Raw genomic sequence first — 19422 nt, forward strand, 5'->3', positions numbered from 1 at the left:
AAAACTGACACCTGGAGTTCCCACTGTGGCTCAGGGGTAAAGAGCCCAACTAGTACCCAGGAGGATGCAGGTTCGATCCCTGGCCTCGATCCGTGGGTTAAGGATCTGGCGTTGCCGTGAGCTGTGGTGTAGGTCACAGATGAGGCTTGGATCCTGTGTGGCTGTGGCTGTGGCTGCGGTGTAGGCCAGCAGCTGTAGCTCTGATTCCATCCCTAGCCTGGGAACCTCCATCTGCCACAGGTGTGGCTCTAAAAAGCAAAAAATAAAAAATAAAACTGACACCTTCACACTTGAATAAATCGAGTGCATGTGGATGTTCAAAATCAAGCAAAAAATTGCACCAACAGCTTCTGATCAGTGCCTGACATTCTGACACACCGTACCCTCTGAGAATTACTCCTGGAATGCCATAGGTTCTGCCAACCACGTGAGAGAGAACAGAACTCCTTTGAGTCAGACAGACCGTTAACAGGTCCACGGGTTCCACAAAGACGAGTGGTGATTACTAGCCTGTGGGGCCTACCCTGGTATGAACATGTTATATTTTGTCACACCAGATGCTGGCTTACAGAGAGTGCAATTGGAATACATGCTTTAAAAGCAAGTGTGGTGGAAAAGTCATTTTGCCGTCACTCGATAAATTGTGGGACACCTAAGAATTTTTCTTTCTTTTTCTTTTTTGCCTGCTCCCGCGGCATATGAAGGTCCCCGGGGCCAGGGACTGAATCCAAGCCAGAACTGACCTGTGCCACAGCCACAGCCACACCAGATCCTTAACCCACTGTGCCCACAGTGGGAACACCAAGAATTTTTAAGTGTGCATTTTAAAGTTTTTAATGTAGTTTTCTAATCTCTCAAAAAAAAAGGAAATGAAAAATCTCCATGATTTTGATTTTTAGGAAAGGTTTTTGCCCCACCTTGGCTCTGTTTCCCCTGAAATACATTTGTAAGGATTAACAAAAGCACCTACACAAAGGAACCCATCCAATTTCACATCCGTGACAGAAGCCAAATTTTCCTAACGGCCCTTCAGTCTTACTGGAGGAAAATGCCTCTAAAGCACGACCTCTCACCCCAATGACAAGGGCTCTTTAACAGGCATGTGTCTTAAAGCGGCTCCTGCAGAAGGAGGGGATGATGCAAAAAGCCCCGGCGGGCACACTGACAAGGAAAGGGGTTTGGAAGCTCCTGGGAACGCATGCCAGGCCCGCTGGTCTTCCTGCAGGACCTCAAGGGGCGGTGGGGGGGGGGGGGGTGCCGCCTACGAGGGGCTAGCCAGAGGACAGCAGAACTCAGGAGAGCCTGTAAAACGAACCTCTGATGCAGGTTTGGCTCATTTGTTACTAAACTGCCACCCGAAGACTCACACCTGAGACACACACAATGTCCTCTTGTGCCCTCTGCAGAGCACTTGGTCTGAGCCACCTACCGGCAACATTTGGCAAACCAAGCTTACACCAAAGACGAACCATGCATGTGTGGTTACAGGTCGGCACTAGCTGTGACTTATTGCTCCTAATGTCATCTGAGCGGCCTGGGCCACTCTGGTCAGCGAGGGTGCCCGACGGGGAGGAAGGCTTCCCACATGGTGACGGCCTGGTGGCCTTCTTAGCGCTTCAGACACCATAGAGACACATGTGAAAGCCACATAAGAATTGATATATCTCCCACTTGCAAAGAGGCTCAAAGGAAACCTGGAAAGGTGTCGGGCAGAGGATGTGCATAGGATATATTCAGCAGTTGCATAATTTTTCAAGTTATATGGCTACGATCAAAGGCCAATGTCTTCCTACATTGGTCGCAGTGTTTTCATTCCTATCTTGTCATTTCTCTGTTTACCAAATACCCTGCCTCTGTCCCGCCTCTCAGTCCTCAGGGCTGGCTGCACTTTCTATTCTGAGCGGCCAGTGAGGAGAGCTGACCCGTCCATTCCGTCCACAGTGACAGCACAGAGGGACCCTCCTCTTTGCGACGCGGTCCAGGCATGGACGCAAAGTGACACCTGTTGGAGCGTGCAGGACCTGCCGGTCCCCAGCCCCGATGTGAGCCTCTGGAGTTCACACTGTAAATATCCTTCACCTGTTTGACCTGGACCCTTAGATGTGAGCACAGCCCACGCCATGGAGCCCTCAGCTCTCGTGGCTCCTGGTGGCACACTGGGCTCTGTCGGTCTCCCTGGGGACAACCTCCCAGCTGGAGGCTCAGATTTTTTTTTTTTTTTCCCTTTAAAAGAGGGAAAATTGTTGGAAACTATCCAGCTAGACAGGGCGGCTGTCCGTCCGTCCGTCCGTCAGTCCGACAGCTGGCTGGCCCTCTGGCGGCATCCTGGCAGGTGCTCCTGGTGGGTCCTGTCTGCAGCATCGCAGGGAAGGGGGCGCTGCCGCCTACGGGCCGGGGTCCTCAGGCGCGCCGTTCACGGTGCTCTGGCCCCGGTGCCTGGAGAGCAGCTTCCTGTTCAGGATCCGGGCGAGCGTCGCCCCCTTCCTCCGCCCCCCCTCAGGCTGCTGCAGGAACACGAGGTCGTTGTGAGACTGGCTCAGGCCGGGGTCTTTCTGCTGATGCCGCCGGCGGAAGAAGAGCTTCGCGCCTTTCCTTAAAATCCCTCCTGCAAGAGCAAGGCACAGGGTCAGGGGCTGCAGAGGAAACGGCGAGTCCAGGGGGTGTGTGTGGCGGGGGAAGGCAGCTCCGAGGCCTGTCATACAAGGAAGAGGCTGAGTGCTGCAGCTGCAGTGCCCTGGCTGGTGGCTCGAGAAGGGCAGCAGGGTCTGTGCCCGGCCCTCGCGCTTCCAAGGTGCAGTGAGAAGCTTGGGGAAGCTGGGGCAGTGCGCTGGACTGAGGCTTGGAAGCCCTTCCCAGGGCAGGCATTGAGATGCCTGACTTTCGGGGTCCCCAGCCCCACCTACTCCCCGTCGTGAGGAGGGGTGCCAGCGCCCCACTCCCTGTCGTTAGGAGGGCTGAGAGCACCCCACTCCCCATCGTTAGGCGGGGTGAGAGTGCCCCACTCCCCATCCTTAGAAGGGTGTGAACAGCAGAGCCTTGCCGTGTTCCCTCAGAAGGATGTTCATACTACTACAACCAAAGTAAGGGCTCTGAGAGCCGTGGTGTTCACTTTCTTGGGAAAGTTAAGTAACATTCCTTCTGGGGGAGAAAGATTTTTTTTTTTTGGAGGAAGATTTTTTTTTGCCTGCTGCCCGGCCTATGGAGTTCCTGGGCCAGGGATCAGATCGGCTGCAGCAGCACTAGATTCTCAACTCCCTGTGCGGGGCCGGGGATTGAACCTGCATCCCAGGGCTCTAGAGACACCGCTGCCGATCGCACTGTGCCACAGCGGGAACTCCAGGAGGAAGAAGCACTTTTATAACTCCAGATCCCACACATGCACACGAGGCTAACCCACAGGCAAGGTCCGTTACTTGGTCATTTTTGACCTAAAACCTCAATTTTGTTTGCTTTGACCTACTTATGACGTCAGGTGGTGGAACATGAACTAGAAAAAAACGAGCAGCAGCAATCATTTCAGCAGCAATGGTCCCTTCGGGGTCAAATGCAAGCTAATGCGGCGATGGGCGAAAAGCCCACGAACCTACTTCCCCTTCCACAGACAGGGTAACGCAGGCCAGTGGGGTGCGGGGCCCTTCCTGCCGGGGGGGGAGAAACCCACGCTCGTTTGCATGTAGGTGTGGACGACGGAGAGAGGACAGGGATGACTGTCCCAAGAAGCAGCTCATCTGGCAATTCATTCTTTTCATGGCTAACCCCCCCCTCCCCGGGTTTACTCACACGGGAACCTGGAAGGCATCACGTCATTCTCTCAGCTGAAATGCACGCGCACCTGTGGAATCTGGTCCAGCCACCCGTGGACCTTCGCTAAATCACCACCTCCCGGGGGGAAAGCAGCATGCCCGTGACCTTGAGAGGCCACGCACAAGACCTGGTGTTCGGGACGCCTGTCCATGTCTTATTTAAGCAGCAGAACACGGGAGCTCAAGGAATGGGTCAGGTTGAATTCGGTTAAAACTGCCAAAAAACTTCCTTTTCACGTTCTCTTTGGACACAACCAATTACTGATTACCTAAGACTCATTACGACATTCTTTTTTTTTTTTTTTTTTTTCGTCTTTTAGGGCCGCACCTGCGGCATATGGAGGTTCCCAGGCTAGGGGTCCAACTGGAGCTACAGCTGCCAGCCGACACCACAGCCACAGCCATGCCAGATCCGAGCCACACCTTCGACCTACACCACAGCTCACAGCAACGCCGGATCCTTAACCTGCTGAGCGAGGCCAGGGATCAAACCCTTGTAGATGCTAGTCTGGTTCCTTAACCGCTGAGCCACGATGGGAACTCCGACCTAGGATGTTCTTTAAAATCAGCTAAAACTGGGGGGCCGCGTGCAGGGCGGTGAGGATGGCAGGGGCGGAACAAGGCAGAGGGCGACTGCAACAGTGCCAGTGGCCTTACTCTTTTCACTGGGCCCGACAGGCTGTGCCCTGGGCCATGACGTCTGTTCCCAGAGCCGAGTCAACCCCTGGGGTCCAGCCAGTGGGGCGGGTACACCGAGGCCCTGGGTTAATTACTCAGCAGATAGAGCGCCCTGGGGCTTCCCAGCCTGGCCAGTTACCTCAGGTTGGGGGCACCTAGGAGGAATTTCTGATCTAGAGGAAACTGCTTTCGTTTATGCTTGGAGCCCCCACATAGCATAGAAGTGTGGGGCTGTCACACTGTCACATCGGAATGGAGAGGCAGGAAAGTCCGCTGGGGACCTTGGCTCTGATGCCACGCCCCCCCATCCCCTGGTGAAGGGTGGGGAGGGGAGCAGACCAGTCCATCCCCCAGGCCAGCTGGAGACTAGAGCCGGGAAGCCCAGCTGTGAGAGCGGCTCTCCCGGGGGGAATCCACCTGCAAAGCCCCTTTCATCTGTGTTCCTGCGCTGAAACTCAGTCTGCAGGCTGGAGCTGGAGTCTGAGGTCTGAGCAGGGGCGGTGTCACGGGTTGGATCGTGTCCCTCCAAAATTGCTGTGTTGGGCTCCTGCCCTCATACGGGTCCTCATGCAGAGACATGGTCAGTACTGAGGGATTTACGTTACAGCGGAATCATGACCCGGCAGGACCGGCGCCCCTATACCAACGGGGAACCTGGACACTGACACGCAGGGAGGCCCCGTGGAGATGAGGGCGGAGCGTGGGCTGATGCTTCCACAAGCTGAGGGGTGACAAGGTTGTTAACGAACCCCCGGAGCTGGGGACAGCCTGGGACTAACCCCCCACCCCCCAGCCTCAGGAGGAACCAGCCCCGCCCGCGCCTTGACCTCAGACTCCCAGCCTCCAGCCCTGAGACAGGAGAGACCCTGCTGTTTCAACCACCCTGGCCCCGGTGCTTTGTCACGGCGGCCCCAGGAACCTGACACAGCCCGGCAGAGAGCTGGGGGGGATCTGACTGAAGACGAGGGTCCTGAAGCACCGGCCCCGTCCTCCTATTTGTCCTTGGACCCTGGGCGCCCCACAGACGATCGGGGCAGAGGGCGGACAGTGGAGCAGCGTGCTCAGCCCCAGGACACACTGGAGTCAGGCGGCACCTTTAAAACTACAGATGCCCAGGCCCAGCCCCGGGAATCGGATGTGATGGGCTCAGAGGAGATACCCCGATATCAGCACCTTTTAATTTGCTATTTCTTTTCTTCTTAGGGCCGCACCTGTGGCATACAGAAGTTCCCGGGCTAGGGGTCGAATCAGAGCCTACGCCACAGCAACACAGGACCTGAGCCACATCTGTGACCTGCACCGCAGCTCATGGCAACCCTGGATCCTTAACCCACTAGGTGTGGTCAGGGATCAAACCCACATCCTTATGGATACTAGTCGGGTTCGTTACCACTGAGCCACAACGGGAACTCCCTCAGCATGTTTTTAAAAAACCCCAGGTCTTTCTAATGCACAGCTGGGGCTAGAAACCGCCCACCAAGGTCAGGCCAAACCGCCACCAGCACCTGGAGTGCGGAGATCGCTTCGCTAAGGACAGGGGCTTCAGCACCGGGGACCAGACCAGAGGCTGGAAGGTGACAGCTTCCTGAGGCCCTGATGTCTCAGGGCTGTGGGGAACGGGGGACAAGGCAGCCTGCCCCACAGGGCACAGCACCAGGCTGCTGAGAGGTCGGGCTCTGCCCTGGATTAAGAGAGAAGCCAGAACCCGGGAATAGGTGAGGGGCGGCTGTGCTCAAGCACTCCAGGAAGGGAACCCGCACACTCACGAGCAATTACGTTAGCTCGTTTAAGTGCCATTGCACGTCCATCACCCTAGATTCTAGCCACATTAAGATGAAGCATCGACCTGCATCCCCTGAACAGCTGGTAGAGGGGCGATGCATTTGCCATCACCGTTTAAACGCCACGCACTGCTGGCTGCGATGTTTAAGCAGCATCTTGGCTCTGGCCAGCCCCGCACCAGCGTGCGTGTGCTGACCCAGCAGGCTTGCAAAGGGCTGTTTATTTCCTGTCCTCACCCACACCCTGTGGGACGGGTGTGCTGGTTGTGAACTTTGCCTGCCCAACGTCAATGCCACAACCAGATGCTGTCACGGGAACCCTGCTGCAAATCGTCCTAGAGACATTTGCTCTGCTCACCAAGCCTGCGTTTCCTCCACCTGGACCCAGCTTGTCACGACGTCTATGGGGACATCGGCTTCTTGGACAGAGGACAGGCCTCTGCGTGAGGGAAGGCCTGCAGGCTGGAGCCCTGGTTATGCCTCTGCACCCCTCTGACACTGACCTCATCCCTTGCTTACAAATGAGGAAGCAGACATGCGGAGAGGTGATGCACTGTCCTTCGAGCGAGGCCCAGGGCGCAAAGCCGTGTTCTCACGGCTGGCTCGTCTATGCTGCTAAGGGTAGCGTCTGGGCCAGGAGGGGCCAGCAGATGTCTGGAGGGCTCACCCATGGGCAGCCAAGGGGGAGGCCTCTGGAGGGCGGGCTGGATGTGGCTCCCAGAGGGGCTGCAGAGCAGAGCCCTGCTCTCTGGACAGGCTTTCCAGAATGATGTAAAGCTCCCGAGAGCCATGCTGGCCATGTGGGGAGGACAGGACATTCCAGCCACGCAAGCCCATCTCTGGGGCCCACAGTTCAACTCACCAAACCAGAAGAATCACCAGCATGAAAGAGGTTATGCCAACTTCGTTGCTAAATAAAACCCTGCAGTGACCTTTGGGATAAATGATGCCATGACAACACAGGCACACAGGTGTGCTCAGCAGATGCTGGGGCAGCCTGGCCACAGGGGCTGAGGGGTCACTGGCTCAGAAGGGCAGCATACCCCTCGTCTGCCAGGAGGCAGGACCACTCAGAGCCACCAGGACTAAGGGACACTGGGGCTCAGTTTCCTGTGTCAGTGTGTCTGGAGCACCTGGTGACAGCATCCAACACGAAATGAGGTGCTGGGAAGACGCCTGGCGGATGTGGTTAAGGTTGCCCATCAGCGCCTGAGCTAAAGGAGGCAGGCCTGGCAGTGTGGGTAGGCTTCATCCCATCAACTGGATGCCTGAGAACAAAAAGGAAGGTCCCCAGAGAAGAGGTGCTGCCTCAGGCCCGGGGCACCTGCTCCTGCTGCATCTCCTGCCTGCCGGCCCACCTGCAGGTCTCAGGCACACAGCCCCACAATCACATAAGCCAGTTCCCTGAACATGTAGAAGCTGCTGGTTGTGTTTCCCTGGCCGAGACGGTAACTACGGTTTGGTATGTCACATCTGACCCTGTCATCTTTGCTGATGGAGAAACTCCCGCCAGCAGACAAGGGAGCCCGAGCCGCCTGGGTTACACAAGCCAGCCTCCTTGACACCAGGCCGTCTCATCCACCCACCAGGCGAGAAGCAGGACTCACCCACAACCTTGAAGGTGCCTGGAGGTAAAATCTGGAAACAGGGTGTGTGAAATCTGAGGCACATAACCAGTCTTAGATGGGACAGGGAAGAGGAAAAAAAAAATCTTTCCCTGGTTCCAGCGAAGTTAACAAAAAAAAAAAAAAAAACAACCCTAAGGCTGAAGTATAAACAAATATATGTGGGATTTAAAAATAACTATTACACATTTTTTTTTTTTGTCTTTTTAGGGCTGCATCCAAGGCATATGGAAGTTCCCAGGCTAGGGGCTGAATCCAAGTCATACCCGCCGGCCTACACCACAGCCACAGCAACGCCAGATCCGAGCCACATCTGCGAGCTATGCCGCAGCTTGTGGCAACACCAGATCCTTAGCCCAGAGCGAGGCCAGGGATAGAACCTGCATCCCCACAGACACTATGTTCTTAACCCACTGAGCCACAACGGGAGCTCCTAAATGATAGCTTTAATGTTGCAACTATTCCCACATTTATTCCTGCTTGTCTCCACAGAGTCTAACAAACACAGGTTGAATAATGCATCTTTTTTTTTTTTTTTTGTCTTTTTGCCTTTGGCCACTCCCACGGCATGTGGAGGTTCCCAGGCTAGGGGGTCTAATCCGAGCTGTAGCTGCCGCCCTATGCCAGAGCCACAGCAACGTGGGATCCGAGCCGCGTCTGTGACCTACACCATGGCTCACGGCAACGCCGGATCCTTAACCCACTAAGCAAGGCCGGGGATCGAACCCACAGCTTCATGGTTCCCAGTCAGATTCGTTAACCACTGCACCGCGACGGGAACTCCTTGAAGAATGCATCTTAAAATCTGATAGGGAGAAAAACAGTGACCAGAAGCCCCCTTAAAACCTGGGGTTGACCACCCGAAGAACAATGCCTCTGATTTCACGAGGAACCGAGACGGCCCCTTTAGGGAAGGGATGACTTCTTAGACCCGAGAACAGCCAGGGGAGTTGGTCGGTCTGTGTTTCATGGTGAGGGTGTCACATGAGCTCACGCAGGGGTCCCACCCCCCACCCCCAACGGCCCAGCCGGCTGATGTACTGGTCCTCTAATACCTGAACCAGGGCACCAGGAAGGAGGAAGATGGGAGACCCAGCGTCCTGAGAAGCTCCAAGGAGACGGGAAAAGGAAGGGAGGGGGCTGGGCTTCGGCTCGGTCAGGGTAGGTGCTTTGCTCAGAGGGGGGCCGTGCGCAATGAAAAAGATAAATGAAACAAAAATAACTTACTGCGTAGGCAATTAATGCTGGTTGGCATAGCGATCCTCTTAAGGCAAAGGGGGTGAGCAGGAGATGGAGAGAAGGGAGAGATGAAAAGAAAATTGGCAAGAGCACAGTCCGCACGCGGCGGCCAGCAGCCGCGGCATCACACCACACGCGGCCTCGCAGTGCGGGACGCCGGGCGAGGCGGGCTGTGGTTCCCCCTTTTAACCGTTTTCCAAGTCTCCCCCAAGACTTCCGTGCTCCCTCGCGGGGAAGGGCACAGTAATGGACCATGTCGGCCACGTCGAGCATAGAATTCAGTCGTGTGCGGTGCGTTCCTGTTGCCAAGCAACCACTCCCATCATCTGTTAGGCTAAAAATAACCCCAAATTTGGGGACCGCATCTCCTGTATCGGCGGTATCATCACCATACATACATTTCCCACCGGCAGCATTTGGGGTGGGCTCTGAGGCGGCAAGGCGGCCTCAGAAACCAGTGCCAGCTCTTTGCTAGGACAAAAGAGACAGGTAGTTCTTAAACCGAAAAATAGGCTTTAGTTTAAAAATAAGAGAAATTGTCACAGAGCTGCCACCTGTAGCCCCAGTTTTGAAAATCTGCGGTGGAAAATGAACGTTATCTGCACCCCTAACACGTCCCCATGCAAGGGTCTGACCGTATCTCAGGGAGGTGCTGAGGACAGATCTCTCAGAAAACACTGGAATGAAAAGCAACGTTTAAAATGCTGCCAAATACGTCCCTTTGAGAAATCCCAGGTCTGGAGTTCCCGTTGTGGCGCAGAGGAAATGAATCTGACTGCTATTCATGAGGATGTGGGTTTGATCCCTGGCCTCGCTCAATGGGTTAAGGATCTGGCGTTGCTGTGAGCTGTGGTGTAGGTTGCAGACGCAGCTCGGATCCCGCATTGCCATGGCTGTGGTGTAGGCCAGCAGCTATAGCTCCAGTTCGACCCCTAGCCCAGAAGGTTCCATATGCTGCAGGTGCAAAGAAAGGAGAGAAAAAAAAAAAAAAAAAAAAGCAAAAACAAAACAAAACAAAAAAACCTCCCAAAACCAAAGCCAAAGCAATCCTGGGTCAGGGCAGCACAGAGAGAGGTGTGCAGAGGGCTCAGGGTCCCCCCAACCCCACACACCAGGCCTCAGGGTGTCACCCACCTGGCTGGTGACAGAAGAGGAGCAGGTAACCAGAACACAGCAAGGGCGGAAACCCAAGGGCAAGAACTCCCCGGAAGGAACCACATGGGGGCGGGGGGTGAAGGACAGTGGTCTCAGAGGGACCCGGGTGGCAAGGCCCAGGCTCTCAGAATGATGGGAGTGGGGCGGGAGGGAGGGCGGGCTCGGCAAGGAGAGGAGCCAGGTTGCTGGTCCACCAGGGTATCAGAGGGAGAGGCAGCGAGGCCCCTGCCCCACACCCCGCCTCCTGTGTTTCCACCTGCCCAGGCCCACCTGCCTCCCCCAGGTGCAGCTGAGGCCCCTTGGGCTGCTCTGGCCAGGCTGGGAGTACAGACCAGCAGCCAGGCCATCTCTTCCACAACAAAAGCAAGGGAGCTGCCTCTGGGGCCGGGGGTCACAGGTCACAGCTTCCCCTGCCCTGCCAGGGTCCTCAGGATAAGCCCCAAGCCCGGTGGGCAGCGGGCAGATAGACCAGTGCGCCGACCCCCATCACAGGGTCCGGAAGTCACACCCACGAATCCTTCCTCGCCTCCTCCTCTTCTAACCTCCGCCTCCCCCCTCATCCGGGCCCTCTGCTTTGGGCAGGAGTGGGCCATGATGGGGGTGGGGGTGGGGCTGGATGCAGCCCCTCCCCAGTGGGCTCTCCAGCCTGGCCCCGGGTCGCCTGGGCCACGTGACGCCGTGATGGGCCATCGTGCGCACGGCGGGGTATTGAGCGGCACCCTGGGCTCTACCAGCCCGAAGCCAGCAGCACCCCCACGCCCAGCTGTGAAACTGCCTCCAGACACTGCCAATGTCCCCGGAGAGGGGCCCCAATCGCCCCCAGGAGGAACCACTGGTCCCCCACACCAAGAACAAAGGAGCAAGACTGCTCCCCGCAGTCCCCAGCCCGATGCCCGCGATCCCCGACAGAGGAAGGGCGTGAACACAAACTGCCCCCCAGTGCCGAGGGGTGACCCGGCCACTCACACTGGGAAGGCTTCTGCCCCCTGCCCCCCACCCCTGCACACCGGCCTGAAATGGCTCAAATGCTCCGTGCAGGTGTTTCTGTGGATGTGGGGGCGCTGGGGGAAGCGCCTTCGGAGAAGAGAAGGGGAAGGAAGCCAAACGCGAGAACTGAGTTTTCGTTTGGAAACCAGCAGGAGAGCAAAGCCACGGGTGGGAGGGGACACTGGGGGGGCTCGGGGAGGAGGGAGGTGCTGGTACCTTTATGCTTCTTGGCAGCGCTCGGCTCCAGCTCCGACACGCTCAGGGAGCTCTCCGAGAGCTCGTCCCCATCAAGGTCCGGGGGGCCCTGGCCACCCCACGCCCCGGCCTGGGGCTCCTTCTCCAAGTCCCAGCAGTCCAGCTCGCTCTCCTGGGGCTCCAGGGCCGGGGGGGCCCCGGCCGAGGCCGCCGCCACTGCCGCCCCCTCCTCCTCCTCCGCGGGCGGGTCCGAGGCCGCAGCCGCCGCACCCGGCTGGTCCAGGGTGTCCTCCTGGCGGGCACTGTCCATGGAGGCCGCGTAGTCCAGCATCAGGGCGGCGTCATTGTCCTGAGATAGTGAGGTCTGCCCGGGGCGAGAGAGAAAGTCGCGGTGAGGGAAGAGGACAAGGATGTTTGGGCGGAGCAGCAGGGGAGGGAAAAAGCCGGAATAGCGCTGTCCAGACACCCCGACGGGTGACGTCAGCATCAGAAGGCACCCCGGTCCTCCAAGGAGGCAGCCAGGCAAACGCGGCTGAACAGCAGCGGATGCAGAGCCCCCAGGGCAGAGGGCCGAGGGCACAGGCTGCTGGGGGGCACTTCCGCCCTCCCCGCACAACCCGCCCAGCCGGAGGGGTCTGTGGGAAGAGCATCCCTTCTGAGTACTGGGGAGAACACACACGGGTCCCTTCCGAGTATTGGGGGGACACCTACACTGTGACACAGGAAGTGAGCTCTGGAGGTCCAGATTCTATCTCTTTTTCCTTTTCTTTCTATGGCCACATCTGCGGCACACGAAGTTCCGGGGCTAGGGGTCAAGTCAGAGCTGCAGCCGAGGCCTACCCCACAGCCACAGCAACACGGGATCCACGCTGCATCTGCGACCTATGCCCCAACTAGTAGCAATGCTGGGTCCTTAACCCGCTGAGTGAGACCAGGGATTGAACCCACATCCTCACAGAGACAACGTCTGGTTCTTAACCCTCTGAGCCACAATGGGAACTCCTCTGTTTGTCTTTTAACCCATTTCTATCGCATTTTTGTGTTTCCTGCAAGTAGAAATTAATCACTGTGCACTTAGTACCCTAAGAGTTACATTTACGTGTAAGGCGTATGTAGGTGCTAAACTAACCTATGGGCTTGCTGGTCGGAAAGTGGTTTGCTGGAGGGGAGGAAAGTGACGGCAGGGACACGGCGGGCTCCTGGGGGGCTGGGCTGGTGGTCCCGATCTATGTGGCACTTGCACGAGAGAGTCTACTTAGTGACAACTGACAACTGCCCTTTTCTGGCTCAAGGCAGAAGTGCCCACTGACCCAACTTGGGACAAATTGAGCATCAGTAAAAATGATCACTGCAGCCAGTTGGATAATTAAATGTTAAGATCCTAGTGATTCTTAAACAAACAAACAAACCTTAGGGAAAGCACAGAGGGGTTGGTCAGAGTCTACTTATTTGTCCTAAAGAAAACCCACCCATTGGGCCCGGCACTTCCTGAGATGCCATCGCCTCCTGCTGGCTGCTACTGGAAGTACAAGCAGGAAACCCAGAGGCTCCCCTGGCCCCTGGGAGAGGATGGTTGGTTGGTCAAGGCCACCCACGGCCCAGGGAAGATGGCAACATTGGTGACTCAGCTCTGACACCTCCCAGGACCTGCCCTGGCCCCTCTCCCGGCAGCCGAGGGGTGACTGTCCCACTCTCTTATGCTTTCAATGTACCAACCTGCCATCCCCGTCCAAATACCCGTCTTCCTCCTCATCCCCTCCCAACGCCAAGGCTCCTAACTGCCCCCACTGCTCACGTCCTCCCTGCTGGGTCCGAAAAGTCAGAGAAGAGGAAGGGGCTGCAATGTGGCCCTTTGCCCCAGGGGCTGCCCTGTCCAGCAGCCTGGCCCGCCCTGTATCTCCCAGGGACGGCCTCGCACCTGCCATGGGCTCTGGACGTCTGCTCTGGTCACAGAACAGAAAGAAGGAAGGGGGATTGGGACGGGGGGTGGGGTGGGGTTTGGTTGCTGTTTGTTTCTGTAACAGACTGTAAGCCGTATATTCATATTTTTTCCCTTTCCTTCCCACACTGCCCACTGAAGTTCCAATTTCATTAACTTTTTTCTTTTCTTTTTCTTTTTACGGCTACACCTGCAGCATATGGCATTTCCCAGGCTAGGAGTCGAATCAGAGCTGCAGCTGCCTGTCTACACCACAGCCACAGCCACACCAGATCCAAGCCTCATCTGCGACCTACACCACAGCTTGTGGCAACCGCTGGATCCTTAACCCACTGAACGAGGCCAGGGATCGAACCTGCATTCTGAAGGATATTAGTCAGGTTCTTAACCTGCCGAGGCACAATGGGAACCTCTGGAGCAGGATATGTTTTAAAACGAGCTTTACAAAAGGCATTAACTAACGTTCACTGCATAAGACGGAAATGGTTTGGAAATGGGTCACGAAGGGAAAGTTCCCACGATGGGGCAGCCACAGGGGGGCGGTTCTGTCCCAAAGGGTCGCGGACATCACACTGGTGTTTTTCTTTCAATACGTTTCCTCCGAGTGATTCACCAACCTCTCAGCCACCAAACCTCCCGGGTCAGACGTTCAAGTCTCCTTCCGGACCAGGATGAGCTGCGTAAACGAAATACCAGGAAGCGCCCCTCACGGGCGCGCGATGCCCTAGCGTCTGGGCGCGGAACCTTCCAGAGCGGGCGGAGCGCGGGCGGCTGCTGCGGGAGGGGCGGCGGGCTCACCTTGGAGACGCCGGATATGATGATCGTGCTCTTCTTCCGCGGGGACTTGCGCTTCAGCTTCGAGGACTCGCTGAGCTGGCGGATGGCGACTTCGGCCACCAGATCGGTGCCGTTCAGCACCAGCAGTTCTGCGGGAGAAGAGGGGCAGGGGGCGGGCAGTGAGGGCACGTTAGCAAATCTGAGTCCTTGATGGGACCATCCGGGGTGACACGTTTGGTCTGAAACACGGGTTGGCAAGTATTTTCCGTAAAGGGCGGGAGAATGAGTGGCTCAGGCTTTGGGGGGCGGCCAGCCGGTCACAAGGCCCCCCCCCCCCCCCCCCCGCTGCCTGGGAAGCGGGAAAGCAGAGACCGTGGGAGACAGTAGGGCCGGCTGGCGTCTGGGGAAACTTTCTGAGCAGGACAGGTGACAGCTGGGACCACAGTCAGCCCTAGGCTGGTGGTCGCTGCCGGGGGTCTGGGGTGGCTGCCCCTGTGGTCACTGAGGGACACACTCCAGGTCACGCCCTTGACTGTCCGAGGTTGTGCCCCCATTGAGGTGACAAGGGACTCGGGCAGGTAACCTGAGCTTCGGGGAGATGGTGAACTTTGAAGGGCCACACAGCTACCCCCTCCCATCCCGGGAGCAGGTGGACACCCAGGCTGGTGTTCAGACCAAGGAAGGACTGGCTCACAGAAGCAGCTCCTCCCCATGGTCGACCCCACAGCCGGGCAACACCCGGGAAAAGCTGAACGCCGACCCGCACCCAGCAAAGAGCTCCTCGGGATACAGTGGGGACTCCTGGAGAGAGAGCTGTGCACAAGGTACCAGGCCTCGGCACAGGGACGGGGGTGCCTGCTCCATACGCAGAGCCTGGGCACTTCTGTCTGGCTTCAGGGAGCCTGCCCCGGTGCCAGCTGTGCCCGAGGAAGTTTCTAGGGTCCTGGCTGCACAATAGGGACAGGTGTCACAGCCCACAGACCAGGTGGGAACCACAGCAGGACGCCAGCCCGGGGTGATGGTGCCCCTGCGATACGTGGCAGGAGCAGAGCTGAAGAAGCACCTCCAGGAGCAGCTGACAAGGGGCCTGGCCTCCCATGAGGAAGTTGCATTTGGGGGGAGGCCTGCAGCACCCCCCCCCAAAACAAGGGAAGTGCCCCCAGGGCAAGAGGCAGTTTTCAACTTGTGCCAGGCTCAGAGAACACAGGACCATCGAGATAGCACCTGTCAAATGAGAACTGCCTGCCTGCTGCGGGCTCCTCTGCATCCCAGCCTTGACCGTGGCAAGATCAGAAACAGGACTCGGTGAACGGGGGACAGGGGTGGGGTGGGTCGGGGGATGAGCCCGAGGGAGGGTGTCTGCCCACCCCTTCGCAGACCCCAGGTCACACCTGAGCCGAGGGAGAAAAGGCCTCCCCCAAACTTAGATCGTGCTTAGATTTCAAGGGACAGGTGTTGACACAAGGGACAATAAAAGGGGAAACTGCCACCCAGTGTTCTGGGGCAAACGTCCTATCACGCAGGTTTCAGGGGACAGCGGGAGACAAAAACTTAAGTCACTCTTATGCCTGTGTCACCCGGGTCCTGCTTGTCTTCCGACACCCACGGAACTGGCCCCTGAACGAGGGGAAGATCGGGTTGGGACACTGTATAAACTGAGGCGTAAGCTGGGTTTGGGGTGCCTTTGGAGGGTCCCTAAGGCTCAGAGCAGGGACATCCACGCGGCTCCTGGTCTTCCAGCCTCTGCCATTTCCCTGGGCTCCTCGCTCCTCACTTATTATGAAAAATAACTCCTCCCAAATTCCTGAAAGGTACCGCGCGCAGCCCAGTGGCCGAGAGGCCGCGGGGACGCGCATCTGCGTTACCTGTATCTGAGGAAGAGAAGGTCTTGCTGACGGGGGCGCCGTGGCAGGCGATGGCCTGGACAGAGATGTCCTTCTCAACGACCTTCACCTTGACGGGCGTCCTCAGGGGAGACTCTGCCCAGGAGAAATCCCGATTACAATGGCCCTCCGAGGAGTTCGTGGCTCAGCGGAAATGAGTCCGACTAGGAACCATGAGGTTGCAGGTTCGATCCCTGGCCTCGCGCCGAGGGGTAAGGATCCGGCGTTGCCGTGAGCCGTGGTGTAGGTCACAGACGCAGCTCGGATCTGGCGTTGCTGTGGCTCCGATGAGACCCCTGGCCTGGGAACCTCCATATGCTGCAGATGTGGCCGTAAAAAGACAAAAAAAAAAAAAAGCGGGGGAGGCCCTCTGAAAGCTGACTTGATGGCTGGCGGAAAGGCAAAATCACCCCTCCCTCCAACCCTACTTCATGCCGTTGGAAAAGGTAAGCACCAAGCCTTATGGTTTTCTTTTTTAATTTTTTTATTTTTCATGGCCACCTGCGGCATATGGGAGTTTCTGGGTCAGGGACTGAATCCAAGCTGCGGCTGCTGACCTACACTGCAGCTATGGCAACACTGGATCCTGTAACCTACTGTGCCAGCTGGGGAGCCAACCCACACCTCTGCAACAGGGTTCTTAACCCCCTGCACCACAGTGGGAACTCCCTATTTTTAACCGCCTTATTTTTTTTGGGGGGGGGGTGCCCAAAAGAAGAGCTGGAAGTTCAGGTTTAAATAAAATTTCGGAAACCTTTTAATTAAGCCAGAAGTTCACTCTCTGTTTTGCATTCAACAACTGTGCCAAGTGATCTGTTCTGGGAAGACAATACTTTTTGTATAGGCAGGAACACAGTATAAATTTAAAAAAATAATAGTAGGGAGTTCCCTGGTGGTCTAGTGGTTAGGATTTGTTGCTTTCACTGTGGAGGCCCAGGTTCAGTCCCTGGTCTGGGAACTGAGAACACACATCAAACCATTGCATGCCCTGGCCAAAAAAAAAAAAAAAAAAAATCACACACTTATACAGAAGTCGTCCCAAGACAGCGGCTGTGGGGACAGGTACAGAATTCTGCTGGATCTAAAATCAAGCCTTCGAATGATTTTGAACATGAGAAACTACACGGACCACTCACGTCTCATGTTTTGAGGACGGTATGCTGTCCCCATGGAAACACCACGGAGCACCGAATTTAACTATAGCTATTTCATCTAATGTCTAGTTTTTTGCCTCAAAATCTACTCCAGGGCTGAGCCTTGCCTTGGCTGCTCACATGTCTGACAAAACAGAAGGACAGCCGTCTACAACAGGAAAAGCTCTGCCGACGACCACTGCCAACCACCATGCCTCCTGTCCCCTGAGGTTTTCGTCCTGATAACACCGGGCAGCCGCAGGCTCTGCAGCGTAGAGGCAAGACATGCACAGGGGACGCGGGACTTCAGTTTCGACGGGGAAGCAACTCACCAGAGCTGGGCGGGGTCGCTCTCCCCGCATCAAAGCGAGGCTTGGTTTTCACAGCAGTGACAGTGGTGACCACGGTCCCGCACGGCATCACCGTGCGGTCTTTCTCTATCTTTGCAGCAGGAACAGGAGGGGGGATTTGCCAGGACTTGGCCTCGCTGGGTTCTACGTAAGAGAACTGCAGAGAAGCCTGGTCACGTGCTCTGCGGCCGATGGACCCCCCTGCCACAGGCCCTGCCCTCCTTTGCAAGGGCCCTGATTTCTTCAGCTGTCACCTAGTACCGTAATTAACTTAGAATTAACAGGATTCCGCCCCACCCCCCAGAACTGGGGTAAGGCGATGAGACAGGCTCAAATCTGAAAACGGAGCAGGACCTTTCTGGGTCCCCCAGTTCTTGTTTTTAGGGAATAAGCTTCAGCCACCTTGACCTTCCCCAAGTCCCAGAGGGCAGGTTCAAACAGTTGCTCATCAGGGAAGGGAGGGACGCAGACAAGGAACAGTCAAGAAGGAATAGTGGGGAGTTCCCATTGTGGCTTAGCAGAAACGAATGCGACGAGTATTATCCATGAGGACGCAGGTTCGAACCCTGGCCTCGCTCGGTGGGTGGGGGATGTGGCGTTGCCGTGTGCTGTGGTGTAGGTTGCAGACATGGCTTGGATCCCGAGTTGCTGTAGCTGCAGTGTAGGCCGGCAGCTGTAGCTTCGATTAGACCCCTAGCCTGGGAACCTCCATGTGCCCCAAGTGAGGCATTAAAAAAAAGAAAAAAACAGCAACAACAACAACAACAACAAATAGTGCAGCCTTGGGATCAGAGTCCTGGCTTCACTTCATGGAATATACTTAACAATATCTTTGAGCTGCTTCTGCAGAACGAAAACCCTCAACAAATGAAAACTAGAGGGGGGGGGCCCAGAACCCGTGCCAGGGCCACTAAACACCAGCTTAGAAGAAGAACGCAAGCTTGCCTTACCCTGGTCCTTCTCTGCGGCCCTATTTTCCACTCCCAAACTCTAAAACCACCTCTTAACCTCGCCCCAGGAGGGCGCAGTCTTTAGGGCACCTGCCTGCTGGGAGCCCCCCTTTGCCCGGCAAAGCATTAAAGATGTTTTTTTCTCCTTTGCCCAAAACTCTGTCTCTGTGGTATTTCTATTCAGCACCAGTGGATAGAGGCTGGGTTTCAGCCACAAACCCAGCCCCTCAACACATCATGATGGGAATAAAAGCTGGAAAACCAGGAGTTCCCGTCGTGGCGCAGTGGTTAACGAATCCGACGAGGAACCATGAGGTTGCGGGTTCGGTCCCTGCCCTTGCTCAGTGGGTTAATGATCCGGCGTTGCCGTGAGCTGCGGTGTAGGTTGCAGACTCGGCTTGGATCCCGTGTTGCTGTGGCTCTGGTGTAGGCCGGCAGCTACAGCTCCGATTGGACCCCTAGCCTGGGAACCTCCATATGCTGCGGGAGCAGCCCAAAGAAATAGCAAAAAGACAAAAAAAAAAAAAAAAAAAAGCTGGAAAACCAAACCAAATACATCTGCCCTTCCTGGCCTGGGAAAGGCCATCGTGGACTCACACCAGGCAGACACTGCAATGTGATCACAGGCAGGAAGCATCCCGCTGATGCCTAGAAATACCCGCTAAGCAACACCAGCGCTTCTTGGACGAGTGTTTCATTTCACGTGGAAGCAAGAACAGGACTCTCCTCGTCAATGACTCTGACCCTAACGGCCCCTTGTCCCCAAGTCCCAGGGAGCATTCGGTGGAATGGTCCCGGCTGATTGTCTGTTATTGAAGCTTGGTGGAACAGAGAGGATACATGAAGAAAGGGAAGAGTTTTCCAAGTGAGGAAAAAACAGATGTGGTTCTTTATGAGAAACAGCGGTAAATCCACAAGAGCTGTGGT

General features: G+C 56.4%; 1 protein-coding gene across 2 annotated transcripts in view; it reads right to left on the reverse strand.

The window, feature by feature from the left end:
* Positions 1-1638: 1638 nt before the first annotated feature.
* The window catches only part of C2CD2 (C2 calcium dependent domain containing 2), a 65043-nt gene continuing 47259 nt past the window's right edge, over positions 1639-19422 (reverse strand). Inside the window, exons 10-15 of one of the 2 annotated variants that reach the window (XM_047797077.1) lie at positions 17528-17702; positions 16045-16158; positions 14201-14328; positions 11485-11827; positions 9115-9151; positions 2586-2605 (exon numbers count right to left, since the gene is read on the reverse strand). In XM_047797077.1, coding sequence (XP_047653033.1) covers positions 9126-9151; positions 11485-11827; positions 14201-14328; positions 16045-16158; positions 17528-17702 — 786 coding nt within the window. In that variant the 3' untranslated portion in view covers positions 2586-2605; positions 9115-9125. Of the gene's footprint in view, positions 2606-9114; positions 9152-11484; positions 11828-14200; positions 14329-16044; positions 16159-17527; positions 17703-19422 lie in introns of both variants that reach the window. The other variant, XM_047797068.1, reaches the window with a different exon arrangement.

Source organism: Phacochoerus africanus, chromosome 1, assembly GCF_016906955.1.
Source record: "Phacochoerus africanus isolate WHEZ1 chromosome 1, ROS_Pafr_v1, whole genome shotgun sequence".
NCBI lineage: Eukaryota > Metazoa > Chordata > Mammalia > Artiodactyla > Suidae > Phacochoerus > Phacochoerus africanus.